This window comes from Cupressus sempervirens, chromosome 7 (assembly GCF_028749045.1).
Source record: "Cupressus sempervirens isolate cs-2001-9-10 chromosome 7, ASM2874904v1, whole genome shotgun sequence".
Classification (NCBI taxonomy): Eukaryota; Viridiplantae; Streptophyta; class Pinopsida; order Cupressales; family Cupressaceae; genus Cupressus; species Cupressus sempervirens.
The window spans coordinates 430,990,357-431,007,169 of record NC_143124.1 but is presented as its reverse complement, the minus strand read 5'-3'; the positions used below and the strand labels follow the sequence as shown (position 1 = coordinate 431,007,169).

General features: G+C 31.4%; 2 protein-coding genes across 2 annotated transcripts; one reads left to right on the top strand and one right to left on the bottom strand.

Annotated features, from left to right (window-relative positions):
• Positions 1 to 2,650: 2,650 nt before the first annotated feature.
• Positions 2,651 to 3,365, bottom strand: LOC149547391 (putative lipid-transfer protein DIR1). Its single transcript, XM_089794737.1, has 2 exons — positions 2,939 to 3,365; positions 2,651 to 2,854 (listed from the first exon to the last, which is right to left on the bottom strand). Exons 1-2 carry the CDS (start codon positions 3,246 to 3,248, stop codon positions 2,832 to 2,834), a joined length of 333 nt encoding a protein of 110 aa, XP_089650863.1. The 5' UTR covers positions 3,249 to 3,365; the 3' UTR covers positions 2,651 to 2,831.
• Positions 3,366 to 6,005: 2,640 nt separating this feature from the next.
• Positions 6,006 to 6,712, top strand: LOC149547390 (putative lipid-transfer protein DIR1). The gene is made up of 2 exons (XM_089794736.1): positions 6,006 to 6,437; positions 6,516 to 6,712. Exons 1-2 carry the CDS (start codon positions 6,128 to 6,130, stop codon positions 6,536 to 6,538), a joined length of 333 nt encoding a protein of 110 aa, XP_089650862.1. The 5' UTR covers positions 6,006 to 6,127; the 3' UTR covers positions 6,539 to 6,712.
• The last annotated feature ends 10,101 nt before the right edge of the window (positions 6,713 to 16,813 follow it).

Genomic DNA, 16,813 nt, shown 5'->3' with positions numbered 1-16,813 from the left:
ATATCTTGTGGGCAGAAAATTATGTATTAAGACTGATCATAATAGTTTGAAGCACTTTTTGGGACAGCGGGACCTGAATGATCGTTAGCAGAAGTGGGTGTGTAAGTTACAAGCATATGATTTTGATACCACATATGTTAAGGGGACACAAAATATTGTTGTAGATGCTTTATCCCGTAGGCCACACCTCACTTCTATGATTCAGATATCAGAGGATTGGCGACACTTGATTGTAGCAGAATATGTCAAAGACACGTGGGCCTTTGCTATAGTGAAGGGGACAACAATCGACACCAAATACACTCTCATAGATGATTTGATCATTTACAAAAATAGGATTTACTTAGTCCCAGGATCAAAAGTGAAGCAATTGATTTTGAGAGCATTCCATAATTCACCTACAATAGGCCATCCTGGGTATTTCAAGACTTACAGGTTAGTATGGGAACGGTTCACTTGGAAGGGACTTAAGGCTGATGTTTTGCAGTATGTGCGTGAGTGTCATGTTTGCTAGCAGAACAAACAAGAGCACACTTATTTAAAAGGGCTCCTATAGCCACTTCCTATTCCTAACAGGAAGTGAGAATGCATCTCTATGGATTTTATTACAGGCTTGCCCAAGGCCTAGGGGCGCAATTGTATTTATGTGGTGGTGGATAGGCTGACAAAATATGCTCACTTCTTCCCTATCGCTACTACATACTCAGAGGTCTTCTTCAGGGAGATTTTTAGATTACACAGTTTGCCTTGGAGCATTGTGAGTGACAGGGACAGTCGCTTCATGAGTCACTTTTGGCAGGAGGTATTTCGGTTGTGTGGCACTGAGCTTACACCTAGTACCAATTATCACCCATAGACTGATGGTCAAACAGAGATTGTAAACAAATGGGTGGAAGGGTATTTGAGGAATTATGTGGCAGATCAACAATGAGCTTGGGTTAGATGGATATATCTCTGTGAGTATTGTTACAATACTACATATCATATGACTATACAAATGACACCCTTCATGGCACTTTACGATTATGAGGCACCCAGTTTCTTAGATTTTTTGGTGGGAGACAGTCGAGTACCCTATGCAGGTGAACTATTATAGGAAAGTAAGGATATAGTTGCTACTCTCAGAGACAACATTGCTAGAGCTCAAAACTAGAAAAAATAGTATGCAGACAAGAAGAGGACTAAGCATAGTTTTGAGGTAAATGATATGGTTTACCTCATGTTGCAGCCATATAAGCAATCCACTCTCAAGAAGAGTGGTACAGAGAAACTCAAGCCATGCTATTATGGACCATATAAGATCATCAAACGAGTTGGTGAGGTGGCTTATGAGTTGGAGCTTCCCACAGATAGTAGAGTGCACAATGTGTTTCATGTATCGTGCCTCAAAAAGGCGTTGGGTCATAATGTGATGCCTTCTGCAGTATTACCTCCCTTGGATGATGAGGGGAAATTGATCTTAGGGCTAGAATCCATTCTAAATAGTAGAGAGAAGTAGCTTCGCAAGAGAGTAATCAGAGAGTATCTAGTTAAGTGGAAAGATTTACCTATTGAAGATGCTACTTGGGAGGGAGAAGTGATTTTGCAGCATCCAGCATTAAGATTGCTTGAGGCCAAGCAATTTTAGGAGGGGCAGACCTGTAATGTCCCATTTTTTTGGAGGAGTTAATTATAAAGTTATCAATTAAAAAGAAAATATTACAAGGTAACTTTATAAATTAAATAAAAAAATCTTCTAGAGGTTGCTGGAAGAAGTGGAGAAAAAATTAAAAAGGGAGGCCGACCTATCAAGGAAAATAGAATAAATAGGCATTGAGGGCTCATTGCCTATCATCGAGATTTATTATTTCTTTTTGCTGATGTGCATTGTGGAGCCTAGGGTTTCTGCAAGTAGTCACAATTGGCCATTGAGAACGAAAACTCTCAATTGGTATGCAATTTTGAGGGTGTGAAAGATCACCCGAATTATTGCAGCTGTGGCAAGGACATTTCAGTCCTTTCACTTGTGCTTAATTGCTGGTTTGGAGTTTCCAGTGGAGTTGCACTTTCACCATATCATCTTCAGTAGTCAGTCTCCAGTATGGGATCAAATTCAGGTTCTTCATTTTAGTTTGTAGTTGTAACAAGTTCTCAATTGTATACAGCCAATTAGGGTTTGCCTGTAATGTGCCATATCATAATGTTTCAATGCTGAAAATTGCCATATCATTTGTAAAAACATTTGGTTTTCATTGAATGAATACATTGGCACTATCATTTCCTTATTTCAGCAATATATTTTAGCAGTGTATTAAATTTAGAGTTTAATTTAGTGGCCTATTGGTACAGGTCATTACAGTGAAACACCTCATATCATCATTAATGCAAATTAATGTTTAAACAATGGAGATAAATTAGTAGTTCTCATATCACAAAGTATTTAAAACATGAACGTATCAACTGATCTCAATTTTCATTAGAACATCTACAATATAAAACATTACTTCATATCCGTTCCAATCTCTTATAATGAATTTAATAGAAAAATTTATATTTAATAAATACATGCGAAAAAGAACCTTACAAAATTATTTAATTATGTACACAGAACTATATTATAATTTTTTCAGAAAGATTCAATCTTATATCCATATCATCAAACACAATCATATAAACAAACATGAATAGCCTTATTTCATACCTTACAAAACAAGAACTTAATTGACAAGTTATTTTGTATTACAAACTATAGTAAACCAACCCACAAACTTCAGACTACAAGAAGTCATCACACATCTTATCAAAACGTTAAAAACTCAAAGCTCCAAGCAGAGAAAAGGCCAGTGGACTTCTCACAACGAACGGCCAGGCAAAGCTGCATGCATGAAAAAATTGTATTAGAAAATGTTCAATAGTGATAAAGAATTTACTGACCATATTATAAACAATTGTATCTTACCTTTGCATGCATCAGGAACTTTGTATACTTTGCATTTTTGAGGCAAAGCTGTAACAAGCTTTGGATCAATACTTTTAGGCAACATAGATTGCTTTGAACACAAACACTCAAGATCAGCAGTTTTTACAACATCACAACATTCTGGAGTTGGATCTGAGGGTGGGTCTGTCACAGCAGGCTGGCATAACATGAGCTTGTCAATACCCATATTACACACATCAAACATCCCAGCATCTGCCCTAGGGAAAAATGCACTAGTACCCAGTAATGTTGCAGCCAATACCATCATGATTACTTGAATGTTCTTCATCTTAGCTATTCCAAATCTTCCGCACAAGAAAAAGAATCTGAGATATTCCGAACTTCCTGCCAAGAAACAGATTAATCACTGGTGAGATTGTATTGTGGGTAGTATACTTGCTCTATATCTTGTTTAAATAGGCCAATCTGGACTTAAAAAAATTGCCATGCATGAATCTTATTAATAACTTATAATACCATTTTTGTGTGATTACAGCACATATAGACTGCTGATAACAAAAGATGGTCACGGGTGTGATGGTACCAGTGCAGATTGAGACAAGTAGTCACGAGATCACAGTATGATTCTGAATGAAAACCAAGTGCGTCAGTGGATTGTTTCGAAACAAAATATTATCAGTATTCTATGCTTTCCGCACAAAAATTAATGTGTGGGTTTTTGTTCATACAACAAATTAAAAAATCTTGTGACTAATATCTGGAGGTCATTGAATGGTTCACTGATTTTCCTTCTAATTAGGTTTTCTCAAAATTCTGCTGTCACATTATTCTTGTAATGTACTAACGTTTAAAAACAACATAATCTTTAAAGGAGCATTACCCTCCGAAAGATGCTGTAACGATACTAAGAAAGACAGATTATCTCCCGAAATGAAGACCCTTAATCAATTTCTAACACAAATTTAATGAGCTCGAGCTCGAAAGTAAAGGATAGTTCAAATAGTTCTATATAAATAAAACAAATTGGTATCCTATAGAAATTAGGATAGTTAGGTTATCATCTGTATAATCAAATTACAATAGATAGATTATCATCTGTATAATCTTTAAGGACAAATTGGTATCCTATAGAAATTAGGATAGTTAGGTTATCATCTGTATAATCAAATTACAATAGATAGATTATCATCTGTATAATCTTTAAGGAAAAGAAATTTAATGAGCTCGAGCTCCAAAGTAAAGGATATTTCAAATAGTTTTGTATAAATAAAATAAATTGGTATCCTATAGAAATTACAATAGTTAGGTTATCATCTGTATAATCAAATTACAATAGTTAGGTTATCATCTGTATAATGATTTGCAAGAAGAAAATAGAAAGGTTGAGTCATTGACTGATGTAAGATGGAGATTCTAAATAATTTAAGACAAGATTACAAGTGCAATCTAAATAGATATTAAGAATATTATAATAATATATTGATGAGTTTAAGGAACTTCTAATGAATGATTTATAAGGTGTAATATATGGTGAAGGTTTTGTAAATGAGGTTATAAGTAGAGATGGGTGATCATATCTATTGTAGTTCATAAGGCGCAATAATATATTGATTATCATGTTATGTGATTCAAAAAAATGAATGCATGATGCATTAAAAGTTTGATATACAATTAAATATAAGGAAAAGTATACATTGACATAAATTATAGATATCTAATAACATTAAAATTGATTATCATTTATGTATTATAATGAACAGAAAAATACCATTTGTAACATTCATAAAAGAACATCTATACACATCTTTTATTTTATCATACACATGCAGGACAAACTTATACAAAACCCCACAGACATCTGTCCTACATGTTATTTTTTTCCACATGTAACTCTCCCAAAACCCAGTGCAAAAATAACATAGTTCTTCACAGTTACTTTGAAAAAATGAATACTGATTAGAGGGAGTTCGAGTTGTATTAACCATAGGTGTTCTGAAGCAAACTAAGACACAAATTGATTTTATTTTGGTAGATGGTGGGGAGAAATTATCTCATCTGAGGATATTGCTCCCTCCAAGCTAGTGGAAGGTCTTATTCCAAAACAATCACATATTATAATATTGTAACACAACTTATTTACAACCCTGAAAGTACGTTGTAAATTTATATTTGGAAATAGGATTTTGCGTAGTGATAAGTGTCATAGATAGGGCACTGGCTAATCTCCAGACAAAATGCACCAAAGACCAAAAAAAAATAAAAGTCAAACATAATTTTTTCAGATTCACCAAAATATACAGATCATAAAAGATCAAATGCTAAAAAATATACCAAAAAAAATTTCATTGTATTTTGATTTTCTTGAAATTGCCGCTAGCCAGCAGAACACAACCATGGAAAAATAGAAGCCTCCCATTTGTAACATTATGCACATCTTCTGTTTCCACAAATCGTTCACATGCAGGATGGATGTCAAAACTCCGTGAGACATAAACTAATGAAATTTTCCTTAACATACAGCACCCCTGACTCTCACAATACCCAGTGGAAAAAATAACATAGTTATTTGCAGTTACTTTGTAAAAATGAGGGAGCTCGGGTTGTCGTATTAAAGATAGGTGTTCTGAAGCAAACTGAGAAACACTTTTGAGTTTATTTTGGTCGATTGTGGGGAGATATTATCTTATCTGAGGGCAATGCTCCCTCCAAGCTAGTGGGAGGTCTTATCTCAAAACAGTCACTTATTCGGCCTGTAGAAGTAATGTTGTACATTAGAAGAATAATGTGACAGAAAACCTAATGAGGAGGAAAAACATTAAACAAGTCGATGACCGCCAGATATCAGGGCATAGAAAACTGTTAATATTTTGTTTTGAAGCAATCCATTGGCGCACTTGGTTTTCATGCAGATTCGTACCGTGATCTCGTGACTACTTGTCTCATTTAGCACTAGTACCATCACACCCGTGAACATCTTTTGTTTTCAACACTCCATATGTGCTGTAATCACACAAAAGTGGCATTATAAATTATTGATAAGATTCATGCATGATAATATTTTAAGCTCACGTTGGCCTATTTAAGCAAGATAAAGAGCTTCTATTCTGCCCACAATACAATCTCCCCGGAGATTAATCTGTTTCTCGCCAGAAAGTTTGGATTAGCTCGGCTTAGTTTTCTTGTGCGGAAGATTAAGAATTAGCAAAGATGAAGTACATTCAAGTAGTTATGTTGGTATTGGCTGCAACACTACTGTGTGCCAGTGCATTTTTTCCTAGAGCAGATGCTGGGATGTTTGACGTGTGTAACATGGGTATTGACAAGCTCATGTTATGCCAGCCTGCTGTAACAGATCCACCTTCAGATCCAACTTCAGAGTGTTGTGATGTTGTAAAAACTGCTGATCTCAAATGTTTGTGTTCAAAGCAATCAATGTTGCCTAAAAGTGTTGATCACAATCTTGTTACAGCTTTGCCTCAGAAATGCAAAGTATATAAAGTTCCCGCTGCATGCAAGGGTGAGATACAATAGTTTATAACATGGTCAGTATTGTTTATCACTTTTGTTTTCTAACACAATTTTTTCATGCATGCAGCTCTGCCAGGCCGTTCGATTTGAGAAGTCTACTGGGTATTTCTCTGTTTGGAGCTCCGAGTTTTTAAGTTTCTATTAGATGTGATTACTTCTTGTAATCTGCAGATTTTCGGTTTGCTATAGCTTGTAATGTAAAGAACTTTTCAATAAGTTATTTCTTCTGTAAGGTGTGAAATAAGATTATTCGTGCTTGTGTTATATGTTTGTGTTTGATCGAATGGATCTTTGTGGAAACATTGTAATAGTTTTGTGTACGGGATTAAAAAAAATTGTCTAAAAATTAACTCAAATGATAGAAACATTGTAATAGTTTGATATTTTAATGTAGGGATGCATAAGAAAACCCAAAAGGTTTCAATATTTGGAAAAGAGGGTTGAATACATATTTTAAATTACAGATGCATAAAAGGATTGAATAGAGAGATGTATAAAAATTTGATGTTAAGCTAAATGATTGCGGCTTTTTGTTGAGTATACAATTAATGAAGATGATATCATTCAATAAATTTAGATGGGAAAACTATTTTATAAAAAAATTGGAGAAATTTACATATATTGATCAATATTTTATAAATATATCTAATTTAAAAAATCTAAATAAATATGTTTGAATTTGTGAAAAAATTAACTATTTTTCTTTTTCATGGATTACTCACCAATTGTTCAGAAGAATGAATATAGGAAAATTATAGATATAGTACTTATCAATATTTAGTACATAAAGGATATTCATTTCTAAATTTCATAGAACATGGAAATATTCCTATATGATCCAACATTCAAAAATCTCAATAACTAGAAATCACACTAGATAATCACTCCAATTCTAATGTGAAATTATTGAGAGATCCTTGATAGAGATCTCAAATGTTGAATTTGCAAAAATAAATAGAATTGAATTAGAAGATAATATTAAATTGAGAAGATAAGATACATAAATCCACAAAAAATGTTTACTACGAAATGTATTTTGTTAAATTGATCATCAATTACTAAAAAAAGTCAAATACTTTTTGAGTTGGTCACATACATATGTATTAATCTTCAACATCAAAAACAAAACATGGTGTAGCTCATTATGAGCATACATATATTCATAATATGACATTTTGTATATTCAAAAGGTAAATATCGATCTTTATTCAAAATGAGTGATTCTAATGATGGTTGAAAACCTTACTTGTTTTCCCCCTCATTCTTATCTTCTTTGTCATCTTTTTTCTATCCTTCATCATGAAGTATCTTTTATTTTCCGTTATCATCTACTTTTGGATCATATATGTTTTCTTGACATGATTCCCAACCTAGTATTCCTCCAATTGGCGGGGGTATTCATTTCCAACTTGAATTGTTGAAGTTTTGATGAGTTTATTCCATGTATCTAAGTCCCTCAATGATTCCCATAGTTCCTTCATTGCAAATATGAGTGATCCACTAGTTTGTCTTCAACTCTTAGGGTTACTAATCAATGTTTTTTATATCTTCTTTGAACACTAGCGATGAATTATCTTACATTATTTTCCTCAATTTATCACTAGAATCTTAATTGTCAGAGTAACTTGCTATAATGTGAATCTATATAATGACTTATTTATAAGGATTCTCTCTAGGCTTGATGGTAAATTGGCAAGTTTTCAATCTCCTCAAAAACCAAAGGAACTCAATTGAGAGGTAAAACCAAAACAAATACTCACTTTTATTTTAAGATTCTTGACATCACCAAATACATAGTCAAACCAAAAGTTGTTGAATTCAACTTCTAATCCATAACTTGCTCAAGTAACATTCCAAATGGAAAAAACTTGAAAGTACAATGAAAAATATGTGAGGAATATATTCAAGTAGACAATAAACCAAATATAGGACTAGGTTGACATTTATGAAAAGTTTCTGAAAAAATTACTGTCACTAAAGACAACTTTTTCAGCTCAATTTTAGTATATCAAAAATTCATTAAGGATTTTGACCAAATTATATTCTCAAAATTAACATTCTAGACTCCATTCAAGTGTTTGAAGGCATGTAGACTATGAGCTAATACTTAAGATAAATAGTTGGCTTAGATTTTAGGGGAAGGGCTATACCCATCCATCAACTTCATATTTTGAACATCTCCATTGTCATCTAATATGTTGATAGGATTTTTTACCTTGTTTAATGCTTTCAAAATAGTTGAAATTTTAATTCTTTTATTCATATTTTATATATTTAAATATATTTTTATATGTTCTCAATTATTAATAGAATTTCTCCACATTAACCATAGAGACTTGATCCCAACCATCGTGTTTAAATCCTCAAGAATAGCATCTACACTAAGATTTTATTTTTACATCCCTCCCAAACCCTCTAGATGCTCTAAATAACTCTAAACCCTAATGTTATAACACTAAATATTCCAAACAAAATATCATGCAAGGGTAATTTATTCCAAGATTTAGCTTTTTCTTGTTGTAACACTCTCTAAAAATTAGCCCTAATTAGATTAAGATTCATTTCTAATAATAGATTTAGAAGAAAGAGCCACTCTTTGCATTTTGAGGTATTTTAGGCCTATGCCACCCTTCTATTTAGAGATACAACACCAATCTAGCTTCACAACATACTTCCTAATATTTCCCTTTCTATTAGAGGTTATAAAATCTACTAGATAAATCTTATTAGTTTATCACTTTGATGTGAGAAGAAAACATATAGAGGCAAACAAGATTCTATCAGATGACAATTTATTTTTGTAGACCTCCAGTCTACTAGCAAGAGATGGGAAGTTCTTTATTTTGTTGTTTAATTTAATTTTAATATTTTCAAATAATCATTACCACATATTAAGTAAGAAAGGAGATATATCAAATGGGATGCACAAATATTTTGGAATTCTATTTCGGTCACCCCTTTGGTATCCAAATTGAGTCAATCCACTTTGGTGAGTAATTATCCCATTTAATAGCATAGTCTTATTTTGAGACAAATTAACCCACTTTATTAGATTCATCATGTGATCTTTTTCAAGAAAAGGAAATAAAGTATTATCATATGCAAATTGAATATTAATTAAAATTCAGCAGTTAGAAGACCTAATTGGTCCTTAATTATAAGTCTCAACTTAATATCTTTGAGAGCATAATGCAAAGCTTCAAAGGAAATACAAAATAGGGAAGGGCATTTAAAGGGCACAATTTCCTTATTGGTCAGCCAAAATAAAATGAATCTATCTCTCCATTAATATCAAATTGAGTATTTGTATCTTAAAATAATATCTTGACCATTCGGAAACAAGTGGATCTAAAAGTAATGACCTTTAATACAATGACTACAAATTACTATTCAGCATATTCATAATCCTTCTCAAAATATAATAGTAATATTCTGATATCTTTTTATTGAGTTTCCCCTAATTGGGACTTTCCTAGTTGGTTATAAGGTTCTCTAAAATACACTTGTCTTTGATAAATCTAATTTGAGCATTGAATATAATTTTTTGCAAGATTTTAGTAAATCCTTATGCTAATACTTTGGCAATATTTCATGTTTCTTTTGTCTCCCTCTTTAGCAAGGATCGTAGAAGCTCCCTTGTTAACAAATTTTCTTGCAGTCAATTATTTTCTATAGCTTCTATTTAGATGTGTATTAAGTCATCCACCTCTTGATCTAAATTAGCTCTATGAAAACCAAAAGGGAATCCATATGCACCTAGGTCTTTCCCTCTTTAAAGTAGATGATAGATTAAATATATTTATCCTTCACAAGTTATCTACATAATATAATACTCATCATAGGTTTAACTTTTTTTAAAATATTCCTTCTTCATATATCTTAAACATCTTTACATTTGCTATTCTAATATTTTGTTGTCATCAGTTTGATGTAGAATTTTCAAAATATCATTATGATCTCTTCATTAGAGTGACACCACTTATCATCAATATGAATAGGCTCAATATGCTCCCTTACAAATTTATCTTGAGTATTATTAAATAAATATCATCACTTAGAGAGTTAATGATTTCTCTTGGCCTTTCTCCTTAAGCATTCCTTTTTATTTGATTTTTTATACTACGCTAAGCCCATTTTGTATCATCAATAAGCACTTCATTATTAGGATCATTTTATAGGTCTTTCTCACTGATTAATAAAATTTCCTTTAGAATTACTTATATTCTCCTTCTTCCAATAGCATTTATTTTACCTGTAGAGCTCAATAGTTTCTTCAAATTATTAGTGAGAGTTTTCAAATACATTATAGACCCCTTGACCCACACAACACTTTGATGATGTTTTGGATTGTCCTAATTGCATCAATTCAACTCTTATTCAATAAGATTGGTTTTTAGTTTAAACAGTCCACTATTTTTCAACAATTCTTTAGTATTCATATTATTAATAATGACATTGGTCTTTATAGGGTGGTGACTTTATAGTCTCTTAACCGTCATATTGATTTTATTATTATCACACCTAAAGAAAATCATATTCTTTCTATCATAGAACTTGTCTAGTATACAATACACTCTTTGCTTGGGACTTTGGTTATTTCACCATGTGAACCATTTTTATTTATATTTTATTTTATTTATTATTCTAGTGGTTTAGAGATATTTATCATCTTCATAATTCTATCACAAGAAAAGAACTCAATACTCTTTAATGCCCAAGGACTTCCACCTACTTATTGTATATAATGTCATTGAAATTGTCATTTATTATCTATAGGAACACATGGAATTGTATGTGTCAACCATTTTAATATTTCAATTCTCTTCTTAGCCTCATTTGGGACATTTAATTTCAAAAAAAAATTAAAAATGCTATCTTTTTCAATTTGCACCTAAATATATCTATTTTAGGGCGAGTGACCTAAACCTATAATGGATTTTTCCTACTTATTCCCTTAAAGAATTATTATTTCACTTTAACTCTCTTATGGAAAAAAATTTATCGTTTTTGGATGTGAATCTCAAGTTGATCTCTCATAAGGGAACCAACTTCCTTCACCTCTTGGATTAGCTAAAAGTCAAGATCTTTATTTTGCATGCAAAGGTCTATTAACATATACTCTCTATATGGGATTTTAGTCCTTACATATTCAACCTTTTGCACTTAATCATGAAGACAACTTACGTGGTTTGAATTCTCTCTTTTTGTATAACCTATAAAAATATTAAATAGGTAGATGACCATTTCCCTTCTTCCCACTTTTCAAGGTGTTATTAGATATATTTATTTATTTATTTATTTTTCTTCACCAATTCAAATATATTATTATTATTACTATCTTTCTTTATTTAAATTGAATTCCCTAAAGAGGGAATTAAATAAATTAAGAGATAATGTATTATTCTTTGGTTCAAAGTAAAAATGAAGAATTTTTAAATCAATAGATGTCTTGTAGTTATATATTTAATACAATGGATGTTATGGGGAATATTCTTCATTATTTGAATCTAGCACCATTTTTTCTTCCTTATTTAAATCTACAACCATTTCACTATTCTCTTCATGTTTTCCCATCTTGTGTTCAATTTATTTTGAATATACATCCTAGTTATTATGCATTATACCATTAGATTTTATAAATTATTTTGAATTACAAGGTTTGGGGTTCAAGATAATATTTCTTGTAGCTATAAGTTATCATTTTGATTTATCCAAGACAAGTTTCTAAGAATTCTTTTGGTTTATCATTATCTTCATATCATTATTTATATGATTTTTAGTTACAAAGTCCTTGATTTCATTAGGCACAAACTTTTTATTATTTTCTATATGAATAGAGGACCCATTCCCCCATGAATAATTTAATATTAGATGGATTTTCCAAAGGCTCGCTGCTAATGTTTTTATCAAAATATTCATTTGGTTTAGGGGGTTGATTTCTATATTAGCATTCAAGTCATTGCAAGATAAATCCTTAGCATTTATTTATTTTTATTAGCAAACAAGAGAGGACTATACTTATTTATGTAATAAATGATTTTATATCTAAAGCATGATCTTAGAATTCCCAAGGTTTCTATCCCACACTTATAAATCTTATTAAAACTCAATAATGTTAAGAATTTCAATATTTTTATGAAATGAAACAAGAAACCTTGCATCGAGATGGGGTAAGGAAACCTTGTACTTTTCCACTTGGATGGTATTCCCAAGTAGTTGAAGCAATTAGGGAATACAATCCCGACATTGAATGGATATATAATTTTAACGTGTATCTATCTTGGTATGCAATACAAAAAATGTCATTTTTCATAACATTAAAATGCTTGGGTAGAACTTTACAAAATATTATAAACATCCTTTTTTGTATCATCCTACAAAACATAATAGAATCCCCTAGGTTTTTACCCCACATATTTTTTAACCATTCATCAAAGCATCTTCTAGTGGGAAAATAATTAGGGTCCAAGAAAACAAGAAAGAGAGACATGTTCTTTAGTTTCTCCAATTATATATTAAGAATTTTTAATATTACATCATTAGGAGAAAGCATTCATATCTAATGCAAGAGAGGGTCCTTACCAAATTGGGACTTTTTCATCTCTAAACCTCTTCTTTCTTTTTTAATCCCTACATAAAGTCCTCTACAACTCACATTAACTTGACTTCTCCTATCAATATTTTTGGATCATCTTCTTGCATAACTTTTTTGAATATTTTATAGTTTCTATTTATTCTCTTACTAGTAAAATCTTCTCCAAAACTCTCCCCACCTCCACCAAGTTGTAGGTTATAATCCATATGCTAGCACATAGAAACACATGAGAATGACATGGTCATTCATTAAACAACAATAACAAAAAATGATGATCAAAATAAAAATTAAAGAAAAAAGCTATGCAGCTATAACTTCTTGGACATGGAAGGAACAAAGACTAAGGTAGATAAAAAATTGAACACACAATAAGGTATGACGATATCACATAGTAGGGGGCTATAGGAATCATGCCTCTTTCTTTTTTCTATGTAACTTTTTATTTCCTCGTGCTGGTGGGTATGTAAATTTTTATAATGTAATCCCTAGAGAATTCAAATTGTGAAGGAATTACTAACACTTTACAACTCAAATGATGAAGTTTCTTTTTCCCTCCCTCTTTTTTTCAATTTTCCCTTTTCTTTTTTTTGGTAAACTTTTTGAGATTTTGTAGTTTTGAGAGTTCAAGAATGGAAATGGCCTCCAAGATTTATTTTCCTTTAAACCCCAATTTTCCACTAATAATTTCAAAGGAATAGTTGAAAGGTCATTTAAAGCTTTCAAGCTACTTCCATGACTCACTTTGGTATTAGTGGTTTTGGATTAGTAGATTAAATGATCCCCTATGTTGGTGGCCAATCCTTGACCATTAGATTTTCCTCTCAAGAGAATTAATTCCCCCCACTAGGGGACAGGTCTCATGACCTTTAAACCTTGAAATGGGTCTAGGACCTAAGAAAAAAAACCCAATTTTGAAACATTAAAAAAATTAGAGATGGTCCTATTTGAAAGGTTGGGGGGGTGCTGCTGTTGAATTAGTACTACTAATTAATTAACCAATTCAAAAATTTTACCTTCAAAATATTAAATTGATGTTCATAACCATTAACCTAACTAAAATATAATGACAATTTACCTATTTTCTAAAATTTAAAACTACAAAGCAATAATCATCAACATAAATCATTAACGCATGACACTAGATTTTTGGTCTAGTAGAAAACCCTTGGTTGGAGGGGAAAATGGTGGTGGGGTTGATACCCAAAACTCATCACTATAGTAATAATGTTTCTTTGTTAGGATCTTTAATATTGTCACCTTCTGAGTGACTCATCCTATTAGGAGTGACTAATACCCTGTTAAAAGTATTTAATAGTCCTATTAAAGACTACTCTATTAAGAGATTGTATCCCACTATTATATTGTTCACCTTGTTAGAGGATTTACATTCAATCTTGTTAAGAACTATCTAGTTAAAGAATTCTACAAATTCATTTTTGAATTAAAAGCAGCCAAAACTAGGGGGTTGGCTGTTTAACAAATTTCTTATAATCTATTAAGGAAAAAACAACAAGCCTCTTATGACCTATCATTGTATTCTCTAAAAGATTATTAGGTATTCAATGCTCTTATTATTTATTTCTAATCCTTCTTCTATCTTTCTATGATATGCTTTGTGATCACTACTCAATTCTACATCTGATTCATTACTCTCTTTAGCTCATTCTACTTCATGCTTTATTCCTTTTCTAATCTCTCTTTACCTTTGCCTCCAAAAACTAATCAGGGTTTTGGAATCTCCCTACTTCCTCTAGAATCCTCCTCATTCTTGAACTTCTCTAAATACCTAATCATGTATGTTGTATATGATCTATTATGTCATTTCCAAGGTGGTAACTAACTTTTTTTTCACTTACTAAAGTCTCCCTGAATTCATTATTTAAATCATTTTAGAGATCTCTATAAATTATTTCTTTTGATTCCTCAATCCTTGTAACACATTCTATTTTTTGACTCCATTCAACATGAATCTTTCTCCTTCATGATCGCACATGCAACTTATCAAAAATATTGTTTCATTTACCTATTCACTTCATTCTTTGTTTATCAATAATACTTTGGTTCAATAATAGTAAACTACTCTCCTTTGTACTAATAGTTATTTATTACTATTTAAAATTAGTGTTATGTCTATTTTCCTTTACCGGTTCGTCCTTTTTCCCAATAGTGCTTAGTGTACCTATTTTCTATTTTACACCAATAATACCTAGATCTATTTAACTATTGCCTATGCAGATTTAGCTATTTGTCTATCTTCTCAATAATGGTCTTACCTCTTTAATGATTTTCTAGAAATGACAACCATGCATCAAAACCTTAATCAATAACCATGTTTAATATTTTCAATCAATATTCTCCCTCTTTGGCATTGATGAAAAAAACTTCAAAATTTCAAAATTTCCTCCTTCATCGGTTACTCTCTATGATACTTAGACAAATTATATTACTCCCCCTTGGGTGATTCTTCTATATTTAGTAGTCTCTCCTTAACTTATTATTTATCTTATTATTTGCTAAATTGTATTCTCCCCCTTATGCTATACACACTATATTTTTATAATATCCTCTTTTTGCTCTATTTTTCTTACTTCTCCCCCTTTTTGAAAATAATGCCAAATAATATAGAAAAGATTATACATACACGGGTTCTTACCTATTCATATTTCATAAAAAAGAAACTTGAACTCAACCTTTGCACTTGACAATAGTTGTGTTCATGATTCCTTGAGTCAAGTAAATGCAACAAGATGATTATTAAGTTATGTTGGATATTCTTCCAAGATGGTTGTAGCATTCTTCTCTGGTGTGCTGATAAATTCATTTTTCTTGAACTATTTTTCATTATATCTATAAATAGTGTTATTATACCTTACAACTCAAAAAATTTCATCCTTATTTTATCTTCTTCTTTTCTCAATTTCCTTATTTTTATGATATTTCCTTAACTTTTTCTGTGTGCTCCATTATTGGTGTGTGATAGGGTCTAATTTACTTACAAGGTAACCATTTCAGCATTAACCTATTCTATCTTGGCATTAATCTTTATAGTTAAATTAGTAAGAATGCATTCCTTACTATATATCTTGCTTGCTTCCATTAGAATTTCATTCATTTCTTTAACTAGTTCAAATAATGAAGCTTTTGTTGATATGTGGTGACTAAACAAGGAAGTACTATTCACTTTTCTTAAATTCTTGGAGTTTTGGAGATTTTTTAGTTGACTCATCAATCATTTCCCAAGGTTGATTCATCAAGGGTTTTTTTAGGTTAACTTCTCAAAATTATCTAGCCCTAATTTTGTAAGCAGAAAAAGCTTGTATAAAATGGCTTAGGGTTAGGAGTGTCATTATGTGTGATCTTATAGTAGCTTCATGTGGTGATATTGAGCTCTAAGGGATTACATATTGTAATCATTGGATAATAAGAATATTGCACTCACTTTTTGGTGGGCGTAGCCCAAGGATTAGGTGAATCATATTAAATATTTATGTCTTTTTTTCTCTTCTTTAAGCTTTATTATTTTATGATATTTGTATATGATCTTTATTTCTATCCCTTTAAATCCTAACAAGTGGTATCATAGAAAGGTCCTTTTTAGTTATCCTCTATAGGAAGGTCTCACGGTTGGGAGTCTCATGGTTGAGTGGGAGTGATGGCAGGGGAGGTTAAGCTAAAGGTTGAGAATTTTAATGGGAAGAACTTTTAGTTATGGAAAATAAAAATGGAGGATTATCTAAGTTATCAAATGGATTTTTGGAAACCACTAGAAG

Bases quoted from the DNA above. Each gene is read 5' to 3' on its own strand.
- LOC149547391 (XM_089794737.1), bottom strand. From the start codon at position 3,248: ATGAAGAACATTCAAGTAATCATGATGGTATTGGCTGCAACATTACTG. The intron at 2,855-2,938 runs GTAAGATACAAT...TCATGCATGCAG, and splicing joins AGTTCCTGATGCATGCAAAG to CTTTGCCTGGCCGTTCGTTG.
- LOC149547390 (XM_089794736.1), top strand. From the start codon at position 6,128: ATGAAGTACATTCAAGTAGTTATGTTGGTATTGGCTGCAACACTACTG. The intron at 6,438-6,515 runs GTGAGATACAAT...TCATGCATGCAG, and splicing joins AGTTCCCGCTGCATGCAAGG to CTCTGCCAGGCCGTTCGATT.